Source organism: Somniosus microcephalus, chromosome 9 (assembly GCF_052327205.1).
Source record: "Somniosus microcephalus isolate GS21.2 chromosome 9, FLI_Smic_1.0, whole genome shotgun sequence".
In the NCBI taxonomy this organism is placed as follows: Eukaryota; Metazoa; Chordata; class Chondrichthyes; order Squaliformes; family Somniosidae; genus Somniosus; species Somniosus microcephalus.
This window is the reverse complement of record NC_140995.1, coordinates 204,041,651-204,067,828: the sequence shown is the minus strand read 5'-3', so window position 1 is coordinate 204,067,828 and position 26,178 is coordinate 204,041,651. Positions and strand designations below refer to the sequence as shown.

General features: G+C 46.2%; 1 protein-coding gene across 1 annotated transcript in view; it reads right to left on the bottom strand.

The window, feature by feature from the left end:
• ccdc162 (coiled-coil domain containing 162) overlaps window positions 1-26,178 on the bottom strand; it is a 203,289-nt gene that overhangs the window by 15,115 nt on the left and 161,996 nt on the right. Inside the window, exons 33-36 of the mRNA XM_085997788.1 lie at window positions 16,558-16,692; window positions 14,000-14,152; window positions 13,106-13,315; window positions 3,775-3,895 (exon numbers count right to left, since the gene is read on the bottom strand). Coding sequence (XP_085853914.1) covers window positions 3,775-3,895; window positions 13,106-13,315; window positions 14,000-14,152; window positions 16,558-16,692 — 619 coding nt within the window. The remainder of the gene's footprint in view (window positions 1-3,774; window positions 3,896-13,105; window positions 13,316-13,999; window positions 14,153-16,557; window positions 16,693-26,178) is intronic.

Here is a 26,178-nt window from a genome sequence, read left to right as displayed (position 1 = left end):
CTTCGTGCCTGCTCCGCCATTTAATGAGATCATGGCTGATCCTTTAATTCAGTATCCCGTCCCCGCCTTCTCTCCGTAACCCTTAACCCCTTTTGCCCGTAGAAATATATCTAATTCCCTCTTAAATATATTTAATGAGCTGGCGTACACTGCCCTCTGTGGCAATGAGTTCCACAGGTTCACCACTCTCTGAGTGAAGAAATTCCCCCTCATCTCTGTCCTAAATGGTTTAGCCCTTATCCTTAAATTATGTCCTCTAGTTCTGTTTTCACCCGCCAAGGGAAACATTCCTTCTGCATCCAGTCTGTCTAGACCTGTCAGAATTTTATACACTTCTATGAGGTCCCCTCTCAATCTTCTAAACTCCAGTGTGTACATCCCTAAACTACATAGTCTCTCCTCATAGGTCATTCCCGCCATTCCTGGTATCAGCCTGGTGAATCGCCGCTGCACCCCCTCCATGGCAAGAACATCCTTCCTCAGATGAGGCGACCAAAACTGTACACAGTACTCGAGGTGTGGTCTCACCAGTGCCCTGTACAGCTGCAGCAAGGTATCCCTGTTCCTGTATTCTAACCCTTTTGCTATGAAGGCCAGCATACCGTTTGCCTTCTTGACCGCCTGTTGCACCTGCATGCTCGCCTTCAGTGACTGGTGTACAAGAACACCCAGGTCTCTCTGTACTTCCCCCTCTCCCAATCTATTGCCATTTAAATAATAATTTGCCCTCCCGTTCCTGCACCCAAGGTGGATAACTTCGCACTTGTCCACATTATAGTGCATCTGCCATTTATCCGCCCAATCGCCCAGTCTGTCCAAATCGCTCTGGAGCTTCCTGGTCTCTTCCTCTGAGCCCACCCCACCTCCTAGTTTAGTGTCGTCTGCAAATTTGGAAATGCTGCATCCGACTCCCTGATCCAGGTCATTAATGTAAATTGTGAACAGCTGGGGGCCCAGGACAGATCCCTGTGGTACCCCACTTGTTACTGCCTGCCATTCAGAAAATGAGCCGTTTATTCCAATTACAATCCATAGCAGCCTGTTTGTGGCAGTTAAAGTGCAGACAAATGCCATTGCTGATAAGCATATGAAATAGCATAACAAAGCCAGGTTGCCATGAAATCAATCACTAAACACCTGTCTCTTTTTCCATAGTTGAGAGGGTCAATTCATTTAGATGATTAGCTAACAAACCACTTAGGATTCGAGAAGCACTTTATAAACTCACTTTCTGGCAGTTAAGAATCCGTTAGCAGCAGGCTGTGGTTCAGAGCATAACCTCGTGAAAGCCAACTCACTTTAGTGGGCGTTGCAAGACACCCATAATGCATTTCTAATTGGTGAAAGAATACAGAGGTATGATGATGACTGCCTCACTCTCAAAGTCCATTATCTCGAAACACAGTTTTCATTGAGGCTTTTGCTTTTAACCTCCTGGGGCGTTGCTCTTTCTAAATAAGGTAGTGATACAACAAGCATTCTCAACCAGCCTCTGCAGCTGTACAATCCCCACTGCGCCATCAGCCATGAACAGCCTTGAAACACCATAATTTTTTACAAACAGTAAACTATGGTGTACAAGTTGCACCTTTTGGTATATTTTATGTCCTCTGAAAACAGACTTCCACAATTTATAATACTTCAAATTTTACATAAGAGGTAAACCAGCAAAGGTTGGATATACCACAAAATCTCAATTAATTATAACTATAGCGATGAACAAAAGTAGTTACTGGGTGGAGAGATTAGTTAGATCAATTATAATGGAGCTGCACGTAAATTTTTGTTTGAAGGCTCCACCAAATTTGGTTGCACATTTCTGGGGCTTCTTAGAGATCAGTTTCCTGACTGGTGAATTGAGCAAACTTCAAAGGATTTCCATATTTTTTGATACTGCTTTTCCTTGAAGTTTAAGCACGTAAATAGCTCCAAAACAGAAACCGCACACACTGTAGATAGCGCAATGAGTGCCGTGCTCAGAAGACTACATGCTATCAGTCTGCGCAGAGGCATAGATTCAAGTAATAGCTCAAGCTACCATAAGCAAATGTTGGAGGAACTTATTCAGTGCTAAACTGTTTCAAGTAAGCTGGCCACCTCCAGAAAGTGCCAACGGCTTCGGCCAGATGAGCGCCTGGAGGAGGATAGTGGGACTCTTGATGGAGGAAATGCCATCGAAAGGCAGATGAGCTAATAGGAAAGAACTTGCATTTCTATAGCTTCTTTCACAACCTCAGGACGTCCCAAAGTGCTTTAGAGCCTATGAAATACTTTTGAAGTGCAGTCACTGTTGTAATGTAGGAAACACGGCAGTCAATTTGCACACAGCAAGCTCCCACAAACAGTAATGTGATAACGATCAGATTATCTGCTTTTTTTAGTGATGTTGCTTGAGGGATAAATATTGGCCAGGACACCAGGGAGAACTCCCCTGCCCTTTGTCGAAATAGTGCCACGGGATCTCTTGCGTCCACCTGAGAGGGCAGCCATGGCCTCGGTTTAATGTCTTATCTGAAAGATGGCACTTCTGACAGTGCAGCACTCAGTACTGCACTGGAGTGTCAACCTAGATATTGCGCTCAAATCTCTGGAGTAGGACTTGAACCCACAACCTTCTGACTCAGAGACAAGAGTACTACCAACTAAGCTCAGTGCTACCAACTAGGCTTAATCGTTGAATTAGCCAATGGCTTCCACAACCTGCAAGCCATGTTGCAGCTGCAGTACAGAACAAGTCAATAAAAGAGCAACTATGGGCATATAAAAAGTGAAGAAGGTGTCTGCCCTGACAAGCAATGCATCAGTGTCTCACTTGATGCATCTATGCGCTGGGGATTGACTGATGTTGCTGATATTTCCGTGACAATAACACCAACAGCTTGCATTTATATAGCCCTTGAAACTGGCATGGAGGTGGGTTGGGGGCGGGATGGTTTCGTGCCTCACGATTTTAACCCCCCACACGCCTCCAATCCCGCCGCCACGGCGCAATGAAAATCCTGCCCATGGAGTATGTTTCAACAGCAGATGAGCTGAGGCAGGGGCGGAGATGGGCGATGTTATGGAGGTGCAAGTAGGTGGTCAGGATAAGGTGTCAGAAGCTTAGCTCAGGTTCAGATCGGATGCCAAGGTTGCAAACGGTCTGGTTCAGCCTCAGACAGTGGCCAGGGAGAGGGATGGAGTCGGTGTCTAACGAATGGAGTTTGTGGTGGGGGTCAAAGACAATGGCTTCGGTCTTCCCAATATTTAGCTGGAGTAAATTTCTGCTCATCCAATACAGAATGTCAGATAAGCAGCGTGTTAAATCAGAGGCAGTGGAGGGGTCGAGAGAGGTGGTGGTGAGGTAGAGCTGTGTATTGTCAGCATACACGTGGAAGCGGACGTGTTTTTGGATGATGTCACCGAGGGGCAGCACTTAGATGAGAAATTGAAGGGGGCCAAGGGTAGATCCTTGGGGGGCTCCAGAGGTGCTGTTACAGGTGGCTATAGGGGGATATTATAGGTGAGTCTAATCAATCCATGGCACTTTGTATTGTAGCTCCAACTTGCTGCGTTATGTGCTGCCTGTGATTACTTCATGTGCTAAACTGAGTGTATGGGGAATATGGCTACAATTCAGGTATCACAAGCACAATGACTTTGGCCATCTAAATTTACAGGAAAATATCTTCTGGTCTGTCATGCAAATGCAAAACTTAGTCATGTATAGAAAATGCAGGGAAATAAAACATTCTATAAATTATAATAAATAGTTGGACAATATATTTGCTTTACCTGCAGCATTGCTTCTTAGAGACAAAGCAGCCTCAATGTCATACATCTGGTTTTGCAGTTCATCGACCCGCTGGAAGGCATCGAGCTTCAAGTTGCGCTCATGGGACAGCTGACAGCGAACCTAACCAAGGACAGAAAACAGGTTACACTGCAGAGTAATGCTACTGACAGAAAGATTCTCAACCAGTATCTCGTACAAAGTTATCCAAGGAAGCGAGGACTATTGCAAGGCTTAAAGCGAACACTCTTCTTCTTAGGATGAATTGCTTCCACACTAAAAATGAGTTCTTAGGTGACTCCTGAGTCCAATGCGGGACCTACAGTCTCTGTCACAGGTGGGGCAGACGGTGGTTGAAGGGACGGGTGGGTGGGGTGCTTGGGTTGACGTGCACTCCTTCCGCTGTTTGCGCTTGGCTTCTGCTTGCTCCCAGCGAAGAGACTCGAGGTGTTTGGCGCCTTCCCGGATGCTTCTCCTCCACTTTGAGCGATCTTGGGCCAGGGATTCCCAGGTGTCAGAGGGGATGTTGCACTTTTTCAAGGAGGCTTTGAGGGTATCCTTGAAGCGTTTCCTCTGCCCACCTGGGGCTCTCCTGCCGCGTCCGAGCTCCGAGTAGAACACTACATTGCTAACTTCACTCCCACTGCTAGTTTCACTCCCACTGAAACCCTTATCCCCGTTTTTGACACCTTTAGGCTCAAATTTCCAATATCTTATGCCAACTTCCATTTTCCACCCATCATAGACTCCAACTTGTTAAAAACTCAGCTGCTTTTCCCACGTTAAATCCCACTCGGTTATCTCTCCTTGCCGAGCTACACCGTCTCCCTGTTTCCCAGTGGATTCAGTTTAAAATCCTCATCCTTATCTGCAAATCCTGCCTTGGCCCTGTCCCACCCAAACTTTGTAACCTCCTCCAGCCTTATGTCCCACAGCACTGTGATCCCAGATGCAGAAAGCTTCTTGTGCAGGTTTTTCACACGACCTACCCTCCTCCATTCCGCCTCTGCACTTGCCCGTGTAAATGGTACAGTAAGAAAGAACTTGCATTTGTATAGAACCTTTTACATCCTCAGGATATCCTAAAGCATTTCGCAGCCTATGAATTACTTTTGAAGTTCAGTCACCATTGTTTTGGAAACAAACACGGCAACCAAATTGTGCACAAGATCCCAATCAGTAAATGAGATAAATGATCAGTTAATCAGTTTTGGTGGTGTTGGTTAAGGGATGAATGTTACCAGGATACTCTCTGGTCTCCTTTAAATAGTGCCATGGGAACTTAGATGTGCATTTGAACATGTAAATGGGCCCTCAGTTTAATGTCTCACCAGACTGATACCTGGGATGGCAGGAATGACATATGAGGAGAGATTGGGTCGATTAGGCTTATATTCGCTAGAGTTTAGAAGAATGAGAGGGGATCTCATTGAAACTTATAAAATTCTAACAGGACTAGACAGACTAGATGCAGGAAGGATGTTCCCGATGGCGGGGGAGTCCAGAACCAGGGGTCACAGTCAATTCATTAAATATATTCAAGAAGGAGTTAAATATATTTCTTAAGGCTAAAGGGATCAAGGGATATGGGGAGAAAGCAGGGACAGGGTACTGAATTTGGATGATCTGCCATGATCTCATTAAATGGCGGAGCAGGCTCGAGCGGCCGAATGACCTACTCCTGCTCCTATCTTCTATGTTTCTATGTTTCTATGAAAGATTGCACTTCTTGACCATGCAGCACTCTCAGCATTGAACTGATGTGTCAACCTAGATTATGTATTCAATTGCTGGAGTGAGGTTAGGACCAAATTTTCTTTCCTATTATGTAAGAAGGACATTTTTGCCCCTGATCGCTGTTCTGTGAGTAGAGACAGGATTAGGCTCTGCTGTGATTGTGATGCCCTGATGTTCGAGCAGCCAAATGACGTTCATTCGAATAGTCACTTGGGCGGGGTGTAAGAGAACAAGCATTACTTGTGGAATCGTACTTCAGCAAGGATTCAATGCTCTCCAGAGTGGAGAAGTGGAGGAGACTACAACTTCTTTTGAAAATATCTAGGAGTATTTTGAATATTAAGAGGGAATCTGGGGCAATTTTAACTTAACCTGCCCATCGGGAAGCTAATGAGATCGGGTTCAATGCTGGTTTTACCCCCATCCGGTTTTACCCCCCTGCCGGTTTTACCCCTACCCAGTTTTATACTCCAGCCAGTTTTACCCCCCGCCCGGTTTTACCCCCACCCGGTTTTACCCCCACCCGGTTTTACACCCCTCCCAGTTTTACCCCCTCCCGGTTTTACCCCCTCCCGGTTTTACACCCCTCCTGGTTTTACCCCCCGCCCGGTTTTACACCCCTCCCGGTTTTACCCCCCTCCCGGTTTTACCCCCCTCCTGGTTTTACCCCCTCCCGGTTTTACCCCCCCGCCCGGTTTTACCTCCCCTGGTTTTACCCCCGCCTGGTTTTACCCCCCGCCCGGTTTTACACTCCAACTGGTTTTACCCCCCGTCCGGTTTTACCCCCACCTGGTTTTACCCCCCGCCCGGTTTTACCCCCACCTGGTTTTACACTCCAACCGGTTTTACCCCCACCTGGTTTTACCCCCCGCCCAGTTTTACACTCCAACTGGTTTTACCCCCCGCCCGGTTTTACCCCCACCCGGTTTTACACTCCAACCGGTTTTACCCCCGCCTGGTTTTACACTCCAACCGGTTTTACCCCCACCTGGTTTTACACTCCAACTGGTTTTACCCCCCCGCCTGGTTTTACCCTCGCCCGGTTTTACCCCCAACTGGTTTTACCCCTGCCCGGTTTTACCCCCAACTGGTTTTACCCCTGCCCGGTTTTACCCCCACCTGGTTTTACCTCCCCGCCTGGTTTTACCCCCTGCCCGGTTTTACCCCCTGCCCGGTTTTACCCCCACCTGGTTTTACCCCCACCTGGTTTTGCCTCCCGCCTGGTTTTACCCCCCCCCCCCGCCCAGTTTTACACTGCCTTTAAAAGCGATGGATAGTAATATTGGGCAGGGCATAAAGCTGGTGTTCCATCTGATCCGGTGAGTTTCCCACCTGGAAAATTAGGTTAAAGTTGCCCCCGAAGTGTGTCTAAAGAATCTTATAAGAACATAAGAACATAAGAAATAGGAGCAGGAGTAGGCCAATTGGCCCCTCGAGCCTGCTCCGCCATTCAATAAGATCATGGCTGATCTGATCCTAACCGCCAATCCACTATGACAGGACTATCTCCTGAATCTAACAGCATTAGACACATGAAAACAGGAGCAGGATCAGGCTACACGGCCCCTGGGCCCGCTCCGCTACCCACAGGGCCATGACCTATCCGAACCTAGACTCATGTTCAAATTCCTGCCCGCTCCCCGTAACCCTTAATTCCCTTTTCTACTAGGAAACTGTCTATTTCTGTTTTAAATTTATGTAATGATGTAGCTTCGACAGCTTTTTGGGGCAGCATATTCCATGGACCTACCACCCTCTGAGTGAAGTAGTTCCTCCTCATCTCAGTTTTGAAAGAGCAGCCCCTTATTCTAAGACTATGCCCCCTAGTTCTAGTTTCACCCATCATCTGGAACATCCTCCCTGCATCCACCCGATCCAACCCCTTCATAATCTTATATGTTTCAATAAGATCGCCTCTCATTCTTCCGAACTCCAATGAGTAGAGTCCCAATCTACTCAACCTCTCCTCATATGTCCATCCCCTCATCCCCGGGATTAATCGAGTGAACCTTCTTTGTACTGACTCGAGAGCAAGTATGTCCTTTCTTAAGTATGGACACCAAAACTGTACGCAGTATTCCAGGTGCGGTCTCACCAATACCTTGTACAACTGAAGCAATACCTCCCTATTTTTATATTCTATCCCCCTAGCAATGAAAGCCAACATTCCATTGGCCTTCTTAATCACTTGCTGCACCTGCATACTAACCTTTTGAGTTTCGTGCACCAGGACCCCCAGATCCCTTTGTACTTCAGTACTTTCAAGTTTCTTGCCATTAAGATAATAACTTGCTCTACGATTTTTCCTGCCAAAGTGCATAACCTCACACTTTCCAGTATTGTATTCCATCTGCCAAATCTCTGCCCACTTACTTAGCCTGTCTATGTCCCCTTGCAGGATTTTTATGTCCTCCTCACTCACTACTTTCCCTCCCATCTTAGTATCATCTGCAAACTTTGATGTGTTACACTCGGTCCCCTCCTCCAAATCGTTAATATAGATTGTAAAGAGTTGGGGACCCAGCACTGACCCCTGCGGAACACCACTAGTTACTGATTGCCAGTCTGAGAATGAACCATTTATCCCAACTCTCTGCCTTCTGTTAGATAGCCAATCCTCTATCCATGCCAGAATATTACCCTTTTAGAAAAAAGTGAAGAGGACTGAGGGGTAAATTTTATGAATTCTGCTCCTGGCACAGAGCTTCACCCAGCAGGAGGACTTACTGCGAATTTAGGGGCCGAGGTAAAGGACGAAAAAATCCTGCGTTCTGCGCTAACCTCTGCATCTGAACGGCTATGCACTCCCTGTAGGTGAAGCTCCATGTTGGGAGTATGGATTTGTAAACATTACCCTCAAATGCCAACTTGGCAAGACAGGAGTCCAATCATATCTTGCAGATGTTTAAGTCTTGATTCCTTTTTTGGTATATTTTTAAAACTTGTTTATAAAACACTCCTGTAGTTCACCCCATTGTGACATTCGCAATATCATGATATCACCAAGTTGTCCTCAATCAAGGTCAATTGTCCACGTTCATCCAAATAATACTCTGAAGGGTATTTGCACATTCGCTCTTGCCTCCCAGTCTCCTTCGTTCATGCATCGAGTGTTAAAACTACTGTTCTGAGGTGGCCAGGGGAAGCAACACTTGGCGCAGAATCTCTTCTCCAGTTACATCATGAATGGTAAGTACTGTGTTTACTGAGGCCACAAAGACCTGTAACAGTGCGCATAGCGGCATACAGTGTCACCAAAGCAGGGCTGTCAACCACTGCTCGGACCCCAGAGAGTCAGGTCCCCTTTCATCTGTACAGGAAGGCCAACTGTCTATGCTGACCATTTAATGACAGCCCTGCATGATATTAATGTTACATTTGAACCTTTATTAAGAGACCAACTGCCGACAAAGATTTCCTTGAGCCAGTCCCAAAAGTTACTGTTATGTGAGTTTCACTGTATTGTCATAAATCCTTTTAAATTAAAAAAAAGTCATTATTAAACATGAAAATACTTGTATTTAAAAGGAATTTCCCACCACAAACAGAACAACAGGTGAGTACTGCTGTGTTAGTTTTCAGTGATCCAGAATCTATATGGCTAGAGTTAAGAAATAATAGAGGTGCCATTACACTAGGTGTATTCTATAGACCACCAACTAGTGGGAAAAATATGGAGGAGCAAATTTGCAGAGAAATTACAGGGAGCGGCAAGAACTATAGAGTAGTGATAATAGGGGACTTTAGCTATCCTAATATAGACTAGGATAGTAACAGTATAAAGGGCAGGGATGGGGAAGAATTTCTGAAGTGTGTTCAGGAGGACTTTCTTGATCAGTACGTTTCCGGCCCAACGAGGAAGGAGGCATTGCTGGATCTGGTTCTGGGGAATGAGATAGGTCAAGTGGAGCAAGTGTCATTAGGGGAACATTTAGGGAACAGTGATCATAGTATCATAAGGTTTAGATTAGCTATGGAAAATGATAGGAAGCAATCTAGAGTAAAAATACTTAATTGGAGGAAGGCCAATTTCAGTGGGATGAGAACAGATCTGGCCCGGGTAAATTGGAATCAAAGATTGGCAGGCAAAACTGTAACCAAACAATGGGCTGCCTTTAAAGAGGAGATGGTTAGGGTACAATAGCAAAATACTGCAGATGTTGGAAATCCGAAATAACAACAGAAAATGCTGGAAAAACTCAGCAGGTCAGGCAACATCCGTGGAGAGAAATTTGAGTTGACGTTTCGGGTTGGAAATTTCTCTCCACGGATGTTGCCTGACCTGCTGAGTTTTTCCAGCATTTTCTGTGGTTAGGGTACAGTTGAGGTACATTCCCACTAGGGGGAAAGGTAGGGCAACTAAAGTCAGAACTCTCTGGATGACGAAAGAGATAGAGAGTAAGATGAAGCAGAAAAAGAGCGCGTATGACAGATGTCAGGTCGAGAATCCATCTGAGAATCAGGCTAAATATAGTAAGTTCAGAGGAGAAGTGAAAAAGAAAATAAGAGGGGCAAAGAGACGGTATGAGAATAGAATGGCAGCTAACATAAAAGATGATCCAAAAGTCTTTTATAGGCATATAAATAGTAAAGGAAGAAGATGCTGCCATAGACATAGTGAAGGAGGAGGTAGAGGAGATACTGGATGGGAGAAAAATTGATAAAGAGGTATTAGGAAGGCTGGCTGTACTCAAAGTAGATAAGTCACCAGGACCGGATGGGATGCATCCTAGGACCCTGAGGGAAGTGAAGGAAGAAATCGCGGAGGTACTGGCCGTAATCTTCCAATCCTCCTTAGAAACGGGGGTGGTGCCAGAGGGCTGGAGAATTGCAAATGTTACACCCTTGTTCAAAAAAGGGTCTAAAGATAATCCCAGCAACTACAGGCCAGTCAGTTTAACCTCGGTAGTGGGGAAGCTTTTAGAAACAATAATCAGGGACAAAATTAACAGTCACTTGGATAAGTGTGAATTAATTAAGGAAAGTCAGCACGGATTTGTTAAAGGCAAATCGTGTTTAACCAACTTGATTGAGTTTTTTGATGATGTAACAGAGAGGGTTGATGAGGGTTAATGCGGTTGACGTAGTGTACATGGATTTCCAAAAGGTATTCAACAAAGTGCCACATAATAGGCTTGCCAGCAAAGTTGAAGCCCATGGAATAAAATGGACAGTGGCAGCATGGATACGAAATTGGCTAAGTGACAGGAAACAGAGAGTAGTGGTGAATGGTTGTTTTTTGGACTGGAGGAAGGTATACAGTGGTGTTCCCTGGGGTCGGTTCTAGGACCACTGCTTTTCTTGATATATATTAATGACTTGGATGTGGGTGTACAGGGCACAATTTCAAAATTTGCAGATGACACAAAACTTGGAAGGAGAGTTAACAGTGAGGAGGATATTGATAAACTTCAAGAGGACATAAACAGGCTGGTGCAATGGGCGGACACGTGGCAGATGAAATTTAACGCAGAAAAATGCGAAGTGATACATTTTGGTAGAAAGAATGATGAGAGGACATATAAACTAAAGGGTACAATCCTAAAGGGGGTGCATGAACAGAGAGACCTAGGGGTATATGTGCACAAATCGTTGAAGGTGGCAGGACAGGTTGGAAAAACAGTTTCATCAATAGAGGGATAGAGTACAAAAGCAAGGAAGTTATGATGAAACTGTATAAAACACTGGTTCGGCCTCAACTGAAGTATTGTGTCCAATTCTGGGCACCGCACTTTAGGAAGGATGTGAAGGCCTTAGAGAGGGTGCAGAAAAGATTTACAAGAATGATTCCAGGGATGAGGGACTTCAGTTATGTGGATAGACGGGAGAAGCTGGGGTTGTTCTCCTTAGAGCAGAGAAGATCGAGAGGAGATTTGATAGAGGTGTTCAAAATCATGAGGGGTCTGGACAGAGTAGATAGAGAGCAACTGCTCCCATTGGCGGAAGGGTCGAGAACCAAAGGACACAGATTTAAGGCGATTGGCAAAAGAACCAAAGGCGACAAAAGAAAAAAAAATTATGTAGCGAGTGGTTAGGATCTGGAATGCACTGCCAGAAAGGTGGTGGAGGCAGATTCAATCACGGCTTTCAAAAGGGAGTTGGATAAGTACCTGAAAGAAAAAAAATTGCAGGGCTACGGGGAAAGGGCGGGGGAGTGGGACTAGCTGAAGTGCTCTTGCAGATAGTCGGCATGGGCTCGACAGGCCGAATGGCCTTCTTCCGTGCTGTAACCATTCTATGATTCACTTGTGTTGTGTGATCTGGTCACTGGTTCCCAAGGTTCTCAGGGACAGTAATGTCCTAACTGGTACTTGTTCGCTACCCTCAACAACTTGCACTGTTATAGTGCCTTGCACACTTCCAGTAGAGAGCGGCTAGAACAAGGGCAATGGGGTGCAGGATTAGGTGCAGAATAGAATACGAGTGGCAGAGTTCTGGACAAGCTGGAGTTTATGCAGGGTATGTAAGCCTGGGAGGCTAATGAGGAAGCTGTTGAGGAAATCAAGCCTGGAGGTGACAAAGGCTATGGGTAAAGGGTTTCAATGATAGTAGGGATGAGGGAAGGTCGTTAGCAGGCAAAGTTGCAAAGATGGAAGTAGGTGGCCTTGGCAATAGTTGGATGTGCAGTTTGCAGCTCAGCTTAGGGTCAAGCAAGGCACTAAGGTTGCGTACTGATAACCTGAGTTGGAAGGCGGCAGTTGGATGCTAGGCTGGGTGAGCTGAAATACTGGCAGGATGAGCTTAATGGACCAAATGCTCTCTTTTCATCCTCGACTTTCTCTAATGTTTGTTCAACACAACCTGCGCTTCTTCAAAGTAGCCAGTCGTTTTTAGTTGCCCCCCACCCCACCCCCTCCTTGGGTGCCTTACATGAGACTCGGTGCTTCACTGCAACAAAGTGTCCCGTCACATAGCCCAGCCAGAATCTGCCCAAAATCACCCAATAACTGAACAGGTGAACACTGCTGTGTTCGTTTTCAGTGATATCCACTTGTGTTGTGTGATCTGGTCGCTGGTTCTCAAGGATGGTAATGTCCTAACTGGTACTTGTTCGCTAGCCTCAATAACAACCAGCACTGTTATAGCGTCTTGTATACTTCAAAATGTCCCGAGGCACTTTATAGAGGGCTTCAAGGGGACTGTGCAGGAAGAGGGAAGGAATTAGGAGAGGTTGCCAAAAGCAGAGGTAGGTCTTATGTCAATTGTGCTTGACATTCACACTTGGGCCCTCTGATTGAGAGTCCAGTGCTCTACCAGTCACTGAGCCTTCAAAGCATGCTTATTGTTCACAATATAAAGAAGTTAATATTTGACTCAAGTATGACTACATGTTTTCTGACACCCTGTACTGTAGTGTATGCGGTTCTGAAAAACTCAAGAGGTTTGGATTAGGCTGCTTACATCAACAGTCCAATCACTTGACTTCCAGTCAGCTTCAGTCCAATGCCCAGAACAGGGGACTTTTCCCTCATTCCAGAAGAAGCTGGAAATATCCAGCCAGCACAGATTAGTATCGCACATCGAAACGGACCTACTATCACTTTCTGTATAGCACAATGGAGTGCAGAAGCGTGCTTCCTGCCATGCAGTCAGTACCTGTTTGATTTCCTTATCGATTTTATTTTGCTGTATCTGAGCGATTTTGGAAGACTTCTCGAACTGATTGCTTAGGATATGGAGCCTCTGCTCCTTCTCCTCCATATCATCCAGTAGTCGCTCCATGTTGGATGCCTTCATACTTTCCAGCTGCTGTCGGCTCCTCAGCTCCCGAGAAGCCCGGTGCTCGTACTCCTTCAGCAGCCAGTTCTGTGGTGAATAAAAGCTCTGCGTCAGGCACGTGGCATCGCCAGTGACATCTCTGTGGGTGCTACCTGCTAAACAAGACATTTTACTCTTTGAAGGACTAAATGTTTTCGCACACCCTCTCTTACAAATGGTAGAAAGGAACGGAAAAGACCTGAGTTTATATAGCGCCTTTCACAAGACGTCCCAAAGTGCTTTACAGCCAATGAAGTACTTTAGAAGTTTATTCACTGTTGTAACGTAGGGAAACACGGCAGCCAAATGGCACACGGCAAGGTCCGCCTTTACTCTGCCGTGAACCGATTCAACTGGGAGAGATTTTCATCTAACCAGTCTGGCCAATATTCTAACCCACTACAGCATTCAGTACATTATTAGCAACTGTGATGGGTTGTCTGTATCTATATTCAAGAAGGAGTTAGGTATATTTCTTAAGGCTAAAGGGATATGGGGAGAAGGCAGGAACAGGGTACTGAATTTGGATGATCAGCCATGATCTCAGTGAATGGCGGAGTAGGCTCGAGGGGCCGAATGGCCTACTCCTGCTCCTATCTTCTATATATCTATGTCTGATGCAACGGTAACTGGTAGGGGCGGCAGTCTGGGGTACCGCGTTGTATCTGCTCCAGGATGCTGATTGTTTTTAGATGCTGGGAGGTGTGTAACGATTGGGGTTTCTCCGAGTACCTCTTTTTCCAGCTCTTTCTTCATTTTCTCATTCTCGGACTGGGACCTGCTCAGTGCTTTTCTCACAGCTACAAGCTGCTGATGCAGAAGACCCACCTCCTCTTCTGCCAGCATTTTAATATTGAGATAATCCTTCTTGATTTTAATGACTTCCTGTTAACACATAAAGGTTAAAGGGTCAAAAAACAGCATGTCAATTCCCTCCGATTGCCATCATTTTTAAATTGAACTAAGAGAGAGGCGCTTTAGCTGTTCTTTTCTTGGTGACGGGTGAGCAAAAACTTAAATGTCCATGGGTTTACAGTGATCAGGAAGTGGAAAACCTTTTTAGTTATTGCCCCAATTCTTGCCCTCCCCCTCCCACTTGCAATGTAATTTCTTTTCTCTTGCTCGATCTCCCCATCCTCACGTGGATTATTCTTTTATTTAGTGGTCAATCGGAAGACCAGATCCTAGGTCTTGAGGAAAAGAAAAAAAAACTGCTTCCACAGAAATGGGGAGCGACTCCAACAGGGTGAACACTCCATCTTCCACAGAATTGGGGAGCGCCTCCAACAGGGTGGACACTCCATCTTCCACAGAATTGGGGAGTGACTCCAACAGGGTGGACACTCCATCTTCCACAGAAATGGGGAGTGACTCCAACAGGGTGGACACTCCATCTCCCACAGAAATGGGGAGTGACTCCAACAGGGTGGACACTACATCTGCCACAGAAATGGGGAGTGACTCCAACAGGGTGGACACTCCATCTTCCACAGAATTGGGGAGTGACTCCAACAGGGTGGACACTCCATCTTCCACAGAAATGGGGAGCGACTCCAACAGGGTGGACACTCCATCTTCCACAGAAATAGGGAGCGACTCCAACAGGGTGGACACTCCATCTTCCACAGAAATGGGGAGTGACTCCAACAGGGTGGACACTCCATCTTCCACAGAAATAGGGAGTGACTCCAACAGGGTGGACACTCCATCTTCCACAGAAATGGGGAGTGACTCCAACAGGGTGGACACGCCATCTGCCACAGAAATGGGGAGTGACTCCAACAGGGTGGACACGCCATCTGCCACAGAAATGGGGAGTGACTCCAACAGGGTGGACACTCCATCTTCCACAGAAATGGGGAGTGACTCCAACAGGGTGGACACTCCATCTGCCACAGAAATGGGGAGCGACTCCAACAAGGGTGGACACTCCATCTTCCACAGAATTGGGGAGTGACTCCAACAGGGTGAACACACCATCTTCCACAGAAATGGGGAGCGACTCCAACAGGGTGGACACTCCATCTGCCACAGAATTGGGGAGTGACTCCAACAGGGTGGACACTCCATCTTCCACAGAATTGGGGAGTGACTCCAACAGGGTGGACACTCCATCTGCCACAGAAATGCATTTCCTCATAAAAGAAAGACTTGCATTTCTGTAGCGCCTTTCATGACCTCAGGGCGTCCCAAAGCGCTTTACAGCCAATGAAGTACTTTTGCAGTGCAGTCACTGTTGGTAATGTAGCATCTTCTAGCTTTGAGGTCATTTGAATATTGAAGGCGAGACCCCAGCCTCTGCCGGACAGTCTCGCCGAATGGGGGCGAAATTCCCCCCAATTCCCCCGGAGCTGCCAAAAAATTAAAATTGGCAGGGCTCAGATCTCAGGCCTCTGCCTGTGGACGACCTGAACTGGCCACTAGGTGAAGGGCGAGCGCTGCCAGAGTCAAAGGTTAAAGTGCAATCTATTATGAAGGGATACTCATCCCAGCCCAAGTAACCTTTCATCTCCACCCAGTCTTAGCACAGCTCGACAGCTACAGGTGAATATATGCACATGCACACCTGTTACACTGTGCTAAGATTCATTCTTCAAAGATGAACTTTACTTTTAATATTTACATTTAGAAAACATTACCTCGACGATCAATTCACGTGCTGTTGAGTGATTGTAACAAGGGCACCCACTATATTCTAATGAGTGCTTAAAAGAAAAATCTTCTATGAGTAAAAATACTAAATGCAGGTGTGATTCGATTTCTATTATTATTCACCTGATAAATGACCTACGTGGTCCTGAAAACTAGTGTCCACATTTTGTAATCAAAATCAGTCTGAATAAAATACCTTAAATCATAGAATCATACAGCACAGAAGGAGGCCTTTCGGCCCATGGTGCCTGTGCCGGCTCTTTGAAAGAGCTATCCAATTAGTCCCACTCCTCGGTCTTTCCCCATAGCCCTGAAAGTTTCCTTTTCAAGTATATATTCAATTCCCTTTTGAAAATTAGTATTGAATCTGCTTCCACCGTCCTTTCAGGCAGTGCATTCCAGATCACAATAACAAATACAGCTGGTGTTTAAAAAAGTTACAAAGAATAATCAGTAAAGAGACTTCAAGTTTCACATGGCCACTTGCGGTCACTGAAGATTTATGAAATGCTAAGAACAATTTTCAGGTCCCTTACTATCTGTGTCAGACCATCACCATGCTTCATTAGGTGCTGGTTGTTGTCAAGATTCCTTATAGATTTATACAGTGTGTGTTCTGTCCGAGCATCTTCTCTCACCTGCTCCAAGGCAGTGCAGGATCTGTGGAACTGCTCCTGTTTTACAGTCTGTCGCCAGCAGCTCAGAGTTTTCAGCTTACACATCAATCTCTGCAGTTTACTGTTCTCTTCTCGTAAGGACTGCAGCTGATCTTGCTAGGAAAACAAAAGGAATGGATTGGTCTTGCGCTTCAGAAGAGATGTTCCATCTTTCACTCTGCTCTCCAAAGGGACCCCCAGCCCCTTTTGCTGCTCCCCAACAGGCTCCATTTCAGCAACATCACAGGAACATCATTGAGGCAACCTTTCTGTCCCACCACATCATAGCCATCGTTCTACTCTCATTTTAATGCAGGACTCATAATTGGCATGTCCAATTCAATGTCACCATGATATGAGAAGGGGACCACACAGTCCATCCTCTATCCATTGATCTCTGTAGTGAAAGAACCAGACTGGCAGCTTATAAAATGAACACACTCAGATGGCAAAATGTAAGGGCTGGATTTTCATTGAGGAGGCGGGACTACAACTTTTGAGGTTGTAGTCCCGCCTCCATCGAGTTCTAGCCAACCCACGCGATTTAGACTTGATTGACCTTGTTGAGCCCACCCAGCGGGCTCAGCAGGCCAATTAAGGGCCACCTGGCAACAGGTGACATCACAGATTGAAATTTCATCTGTCAAGACCTTTTGACAGATGAAATATCAGTGTTTGACAACTGTTTGAAGCTGTCAAACACTGACAATCTGTACTCCAAGTTAATTCCTTCCTCTCAGGATGATTTAGAGATCTCCCTGGAACAGAAAGCAGAGGCTGCAGATTTTGACAGCTGGCGGCCATTCTGCTTTCTGTGCCGGTGAGATGAGGGACTCCCGAGACCTGAAGGAAGGAAGGCTGTAAAGGTAAGTAAAGGTTAGTAGAACTTCTTTAAACACTTTACACAGACCAAACACACTTATTTCTGCACTCATGCACCCATCACTCACCTGAACACCGGACACCGGCTGTTGTAGGAAAAATGATTCCTCGGAAACTAGACTTTGAGTAAGAGAGACAACTTTATTAAATGACAGAGCTCTGGGAGAAGCGTCTGCAACCACGCGGTCTACGAGAGCACCTTCTCCCCGATTGTAGTACGTGCCGAGCTTATATACAATTCCAAGAAGTTGGTTTTAGATCATTTACATTCATCCAATCAATTCGTTTATTAGCGCATATCGTTATTTTCCTCCAGTCAGGAGTTTACACACTTGTGTTGCCAATTCTGCCTCTTCAGGTCTTCGTTCCGTCTTGTTCCCCGGCGGAATGTGATTAGTTCGATAATAGGATACAAGTGATTAGTTCGATGATAGGATACCAGTGAACCTTGTTAGTCCTCAGTGATCCAATTAGTCCCAGTCAGCGAATTTGTTGTTTGTGTCTTTTCCAGCAAAATCTTGTCCAGCAAAATTTTATTCTAACACCGGCCATCTCGACCCCTCCAAGCCCTTCATCCCAATGGCCCGCCTCACTAACTTGGTGTGGTTTGGAGTCGTCGGGAATCCCACATTTCAACAATGAAACTAGGGATTAGGCTAAAAACTGCCTGTTAACTAACAAGCAGTTAATTGACACTAATCCCCTTCCCGGGGGAGGCGGGTCCCAGTGCGGAGCGGGTACCCGCCTCCTTTGAAACTGGCATGGAGGTGGGTTGGGGGCGGGATGGGTCAGGACCCCCGATTTCGGAATTTTAAACCCCCGCACACCTCCAATCCCGACTCCACGGCCCAATGAAAATCCAGCCCTAAATGTCTGCACATATATATCAACCAGCATGAATATTTTCTTGTGATCATCCCCCTTCTTTCCCACCCTCAAGTCCACCCATTTCTCCCCATCCTTTTAAGTCTGAAGTATTGGCAACAATTTCAACTCACTCACCACGATGCTGAAAAATCTAATAATTGTGTGACTATAAAATTCTATTCATCTGTAAGGAGCATTGTTAAGGTAACATTGGCTGTAACAAGTTTAAAATCGAAGCAACGGTAAGAGCTTTATATCTGCTCGGCCTGTCGTCACTGTTCCTCCCATTCTCTCTGCTTCCCCATTCTGTTTCTAATATACGTCTTTAAATGTTATTTTCTGACTACTGTGTAAAATTCTATTTTACTTATAGTTATTTTAAGTTTGCACAGCCTCAGCTGTCTTGTCGGTTTTGGAATAAAGTATAACCCGTTTAAAATCAACCCTTAATGGCTAAAAGATTGCTCCAAAGACTATTTTTGAAGTCAGTCTGGAGATTAAATATTATAGCTTGACCTGGCTGCATCAGTGGATCACCGATATTAAACTATGTTGTGAAAGTTGGGCTGCAGCCTGAATGAGCAGGAGTGCCCAAGCAGATCAGAGAAAAAACTCATTGGTGACAAAAGGAGCAGAGTCCTGCTGAAATGAGTTAACTGGTCAAAGACTCTTGAAGGTTTAAAGCGAGGACAATTCTCTAGGGTTCTTTCCAGTAAGCTAGCAGGCATGCTAACAGGTTGGAAGTTTATCTTATGAATTATTGGCTGCATTGTAATCTAAAGTACTCTCCCATAAACTCTGTAAAACATTTGTCTGGAACTTCTCTTAGTTGACACAGAGTGCAACTCAAGTCACTGGCCTAGAAATTGAGTGGGCTTAGCGCCCATTTTGCAGCGCTAGAGGGCATTGCGCTGGACTTACAGCCGGTTTTGAAATTGACTAGGGCCCAACATCGGCGTTACACCGGTAGCGCTGCGCCGGCACCGATGATGTCATCGGTGTGCGCAGCGTCCCGGTTGCCGTGGTGACGGGCCCCAGCGCCGAAATTCAGTTGCGGCCGCCTCGCCCGTGGCAGCCGCAACTAAGACTCTGGCAACAGAGTCTTGCACGACTTTGCGCCGGCGCATAAAGGTGGAGCGGCGGCCGGCCGCTTTCCCGCCGGCCGCCTGCCCGCACCTCCCTCCCCGGACTCCCCCAACCCCCCCCGCGGAACAGATGCTTCTCGGCTGCAAGCCCGGCACTTCCCCGAGGTGCCGGGCTCATTTTTGTGGCGATTTAACCGGCCAGCGGGCGGGTGCAGGCAGCTCCTCCTTAACTGAAGGAGGAGGCCTGCACTTCCCGAGCCTGCCGCACCGCATCGGGCGCCGCAGCGCCGGAATAGCGCCGCAATGCGGCGCGTAGCGCCAGTTTTCAGGCGCAAACAGCCTTCAGTAGCGCCGGCCGCCGTTTGGGCGCGGCGCTACTGAATTTTTGGCGCACACAGCGCGACTTAGCACCGGCGCTAAATTTCCGGCGTTAAGCCCCGGCGCAGCGCAAACTCAATTTCTAGGCCACTATCTTTTAGTTATGTTTGACTTTTGGGATTGGACGGGGGAATCATAGAAACATAGAAGATAGGAGCAGGAGTAGGCCATTCGTCCCCTTGAGCCTGCTCCGCCATTCAATGCGATCATGGCTGATCATCCAAATTCAGTACCCGGTCTCTGGTTTCTCCCCATACCCCTTGATCCCTTTAGCCTTAAGAAATATAACCAACTCCTTCTTGAATATATTTAATGTATTGGCCTCTACTGCCTTCTGTGGTAGAGAATTCCACAGGTTCACCACTCTCTGGGTGAAGAAATTTCTCCTCATTTCTATCCTAAATGGCCTACCCCTTATCCTTAGACTGTGACCCCTGGTTCTGGACTCCCCGACCATCGGGAACATCCTACCTGCATCTAGTCTGTCCAGTCCTGTCAGAATTTTATAAGTTTCAATGAGATCCCCTCTCATTCTTCTAAACTCTAGCGAGTACAAGCCCAATCGACCCAATCTCTCCTCATATGTCATTCCTGCCATCCCAGGTATCAGTCTGGTGAATCTTCGCTGAACTCCTTCCATGGCAAGAACATCCTTCCTCAGATAAGGCGACCAAAACTGCACACAATACTCAAGGTGTGGTCTCACCAAGGCTCTGTACAACTGCAGCAAGACATCCTTGTTCCTGTACTCAAACCCTCTCGCTACGAAGGCCAACATGCCATTTGCCTTCTTAACCGCCTGCTGCACCTACACGCTTACCTTCAGCGACTGGTGCACAAGGACACCCAGGTCTCGTTGCACTTCCCCTTCTCCCAATCTATTGCCATTCAGATAATAATCTGCCTTCCTGTTTTTGCCACCAAAGTGGATAACCTCGCATTTATCCACGTTATATTGCATCTGTCATGCTTTTGCCCAATCACCCAACCTGTCCAAATCATCCTGGAGTTTCTCGGCATCCTCCTCACAGCACACACGCCCACCCAGCTTTGTGCCATCTGCAAATTTGGAGATATTACATCTAGTTCCCTTGTCTAGATCATTAATATATATTGTGAACAGCTGGGGTCCGAGCACCGATCCCTGCGGTACCCCACTAGTCACTGCTTGCCACTCGGAAAAAGACCCGTTTATTCCAACTCTTTGCTTTCTGTCTGCCAACCAGTTCTCTATCCAAGTCAATACCTTGCCCCCAATCCCATGTGCCTTAACTTTACACGCTAATCTCTTATGCGGGACCTTATCAAAAGCCTTCTGAAAGTCCAAATACACCACATCCACTGGTTCTCTCTTATCTATTTTACCAGTTACATCCTCAAAAAATTCCAGTAGATTAGTCAAGCACGATTTACCTTTTGTAATTCCATGTTGACTTTGTCCGATCCTGTCACTGTTTTCCAAGTGCTCTGCTATTACATCTTTTATAATGGACTCTAGCATTTTCCCCACTACCGATGTCAGGCTTACCAGTCTGTAATTCCCCGTTTTCTCTCTACCACCTTTTTTGAATAGTGGGGTAACATTAGCTACCCTCCAATCCATGGGTACTGTTCCAGATTCCATCGAATGCTGGAAGATGATCAGCAAAGCATCAACTATTTCTAGGGCCACTTCCTTAAGTACCCTAGGATGTAGATTATCAGGCCCTGGGAATTTATCGGCCTTCAATCCCATCAATTTCCCGAACACCATTTCCCTACAAATACTGATTTCTTTCAGTTCCTCCCTTTCATCAGACCCTATGTTCCCCGACCTCTCTGGGAGGTAATTTGTGTCCTCCTTTGTGAAGACAGAACCAAAATATGTATCTAATTGGTCTGCCATTTCTTTGTTCCCCATTATAAATTCCCCTGATTCTGACTGCAAGGGACCTACGCTTGACTTCACCAATCTTTTTCTCTTCACATATCTATAAAAGCTTTTACAGTCAGTTTTTATGTTCCCTGCAAGCTTACCGTCATATTCTATTTTCCCTTTCTTAATTAATCCCTTTGTCCTCCTTTGTTGAATCCTAAACTGCTCCCAATACTCAGGTTTACTGCTTTTTCTGGCCAATTTATATGTCCTCTCCTTGGATCTTATGCTATCCCTAATTTCCCTCGTTAGCCACGGTTGAGTCACCTTTTTTGTTTTATTTTTATGCCAAACTGGGATGAACAAATTCTGTAGTTCATCCATGCGGTCTTTGAATGTTTGCCATTGCCTATCCACCGTCAACCCTTTGAGTGACATTCCCCAATCAATCCTACCCAACTCGCGCCTCAGACCATCGTAGTTTCCTTTATTTAAATTTAGGACCCTAGTCTCTGAGTCGACGACTTCATTCTCCATCTTAATGAAGAATTCGATCATATTATGATCGCTCCGACCCAAGGGGCCTCGTACAACAAGACTGCTAATTAATTTTTTCTCGTTACATAATACCCAGTCTAAGATGGCCTGATCTCTGGTTGGTTCCTCGACATATTGGTCCAGGAAACCATCCCTTAAACACTCCAGGAATTCCTCCTCCACAGTATTGTTACTAATTTGGTTAGCCCAATCTATATGTAGATTAAAGTCACCCATGATGACTGCTGTGCCCTTATTGCACGCTTCTCTAATTTCCCTTTTAATGCCGTCCCCAACCTCCGCATTACTGTTTGGAGGTCTATATACCACTCCCACTAACGTTTTCTGCCCCTTGGTATTTCTCAGTTCTACCCATACAGATTCCACATCATCAGAGCTAATATCCTTCCTTACAATTGTGTTAATCCCCTCTTTAACCAGCAATGCTACCCCACCTCCCTTTCCTTTTTGCCTATCTTTCCTGAATATTGAATACCCCTGGATGTTGAGTTCCCAGCCTTGGCCACCCTGGAGCCATGTTTCTGTAATCCCAATCAAATCATATTCGTTTACCTCTATTTGCGCAGCTAATTCATCCACCTTATTACGAATGCTCCTCGCATTAAGACACAAAGCCTTCAGGCTTGTTTTTTTAACGCTCTTACACCTGTTAGAATTATTATTTACTGATGCCATGTTTGATTTAAACCGTTGATTTCTCTGACTGCCACTTTTGTTTTTCTCCTTCCTATCTTTTGCTTTTATCCTTGTTTCCCTTTGCTCTGTCCCCTTGCTCAGGTTCCCAACCCCCTGCCATTTTAGTTTAAACCCTCCCCCAGAGCACTAGCCCTGCCCAGGTGCAAACCGTCCGGTTTGAAATGGTCCCACCTACCCCAGAACCGGTTCCAATGTCCCAGGAATTTGAATCCCTCCCCCTTGCACCATTCCTCTAGCCATGTATTCATCTGAAATATCCTTCTATTTCTACTCTGACTAGCACGTGGCACTGGTAGCAATCCTGAGATTACTACCTTTGAGGTCCTATTTTTAAATTTACCTCCTAACTCCCTATATTCCGCTTTTACGACCTCATCCCGCTTTTTACCTATATCGTTGGTACCTATATGTACCACGACAACTGGCTGTTCACCCTCCCCTTCCAAGATGTTCTGCAGCCGCTCTGAGACATCCTTGACCCTTGCACCAGGGAGGCAACACACCATCCTGGAGTCTCGTTTGCGGCCGCAGAAATGCCTATCTATTCCCCTTACAATAGAATCCCCTATTACTATAGCTCTCCCCCTCTTTTTCCTCCCGTCCTGTGCAGCAGACCCTGGTGCCAGGAAGTTGGCTGCTGCTGCCTTCCTCTGGTAAGCCATCCCCCCCAACAGTACTCAAAGTGGTTTATCTGTTTGAGAGGGGGATGTCCACAGGGGACCCCTGCACTACCTGCCTGTGCCTAGTACTCTGTCTGTTGGTCACCCATTCCCTTTCTGCCTGTCCAACCTTTGCCTGCGGTGTGACCAACTGATCAAACATGCTATTCACGACCTCCTCAGCCTCGCGAATGGTCCAGTATGAATCCAATCGCAGCTCCAGCACCGCAATGCGGTCTGCCAGTAGCTGCAGCTGGACACTCTTCCTGCACACATAGTTGTCAGGGACACAGGAAGTGTCCCTGAGTTCCCACATAGCGCAGGAGGAGCATACAACAGGGCTGGGTTCTCCTGCCATGACTTACCCTTTAATTAATTGCAATTAAATTAAATCAAATCAATCCCACCAATTACACTACCGTTAAATAGTATATTTAAGGGCCCTGGTTTATAAACAGTCCCCGCTACACCACAGAGACTTTAGAAACTATAAACCACAGAGTTTAATCGCTTCTCAACATAATTGGAACGGAATGAAATGGACCTTTTGTATACGTTACTCAAGTGAGTCTTTGCTCATCCAAGGCCCAGCGTAGTGGGGTTTATTCAAATTGTTCCCTCAGTAGGAAAATAGACAGGTAGAAAGTATTATAGAGCAATCAGTTTGAAGAACCTTCCCCCTGCCTAGGTATTGATTTCCTTTATTAACTTTACAAATGCACAGGAATGCAATGGGAAGCATCATTTAACTTTCTTGATCAGGTGTCTAGGATGCTCTTCAATTGATAAAGACCTCCCTCCATTGCTGTACAAATGATCTGATTAAATTAATTGTCTTGCTGTTTACAATCTAAATGCAGATTAGCTAACATGGCAAAACAGGTACAAAACCCAAGTACGCATTTAAAAATAACATTGCCAAGTAGCAGAAAGCGAGATCAAAGTTCTGCATTGGAAATGTTGATTCCAGGAAGGTTAAAATTCATACATAAATAAGTTCTAAAGGAAATGAGTGTTAAAAATGCCAACCCATAAAAAGCCTTGTCAAATTTTCTAATTTTTGTCATCTCATCTGATTTTGTTGTAATTTATTAGCTGCAAAGTAAAAAGTTTATAACTCCTGGGCCTAGATTTTCAGTATAGACAGTTTTGGGGCGCTAACCTTAGCGCCCGCCCCAAAGTAGCGCCCCGTTGCCGGAAATTCAGTGGCTTCGCCCTAAGAGGTAGGTGGAGCGCTAAAAGAGGCGTTCCACTACTATCTTTAGGCGCTAAGCCGGCGGTGCAGAGCGCTGCGCACGGCAGACACTCTGGTGCCAGTGAGCTCTTAAAGGGGAAGGGTGCATGTGTGTTTTGCAAAGGCGGGAGGAGGAGGAGGAGGAGGAGGAGGAGGAGGAGGAGGAGGAGGAGGAGGAGGAGGAGGAGGAGGAGGAGGAGGAGGAGGAGGAGGAGGAGGAGGAGGAGGAGGAGGAGGAGGAGGAGGAGGAGGAGGAGGAGGAGGAGGAGGAGGAGGAGGAGGAGGAGGAGGAGGAGGAGGAGGAGGAGGAGGAGGAGGAGGAGGAGGAGGAGATAAATACACCATTCACAACACACTGGTCCCTTCCATTATAGTGCAGGAGGAGGGCCCTTTAATTTGCGCTCCCCAGGGTGTGTTGCGTTCCATTTTACAAACGCACTGGACGCCAGCCGCACAATCGGGCGGTCCGACTGAAGTTTGGATTCGGGGCGGCCAAAGGGCGTTGCACGAGGATGTGACGTCATTTTCTGCGCGCGCATCCGGGCGGCCGCTAAACTTTGCACCGGCGCTAACGGGCAACTTAATTTGGGGCGGGGCGCAAACTGCGCTGCGCCCGGGCGCTACACGCATAGCGCCCGAAAATCACTTCTCTTAAGGCGCTAACTGCTGGCGCAAGCAACTGAAAATCTAGCCCCATATCTTTAAATTATTAATTTATTAAATCCTTAATGGACTTGGAGTTTTGTCTATTGTAATAATTGTCCACAAAGTTATTATTTAAAAGAAATTAGCTGAATCAGGTTAGTGAAAATGTCATTTCTATAAATTATGTGAATTCTCAAAACCTCTGGAGGATCTCTCCAGAAATTCAGTTTATTGAAAAATATTAAAATTGGTGAGTAGGTTATACTTTGAAAACAATGCCTCAGGTGATTAACAAAAGGATCTCTGAAAGCAAAATCTACAAGAGGGGACTACATGATTACTTAGACAATAATGGAGAATAGGTCTCTGGCCTCTCGGTCCTCGGCCTCGTACACTGTTTCAACGAAGCTCAACGTAAGCTCGAGGAACAGCACCTCATCTTTCGATTAGGCACTTTACAGCCTTCTGGACTCAACATCGAGTTCAACTATTTCAGACCAGAACCTCTGCCCTTATTTTTTCACACGGCAGCTGTTGATGATTCTGCCATTCCCATTTACACCTCTTCTAGACTCATCTTTTGTTTCTTAACTTGTCCCATTACCATCTCCTTTTGCCTTGTACCATCATCCCTTTTGTCTTTTAATCTCTCCTGCCTTCCATCCTATCACAGACCGTCCCTTTTGTTCTTTCCTCCCCTCCCCCCTTTCCCTGCCCCTACACTTGCTTAAAACCTGTTACATC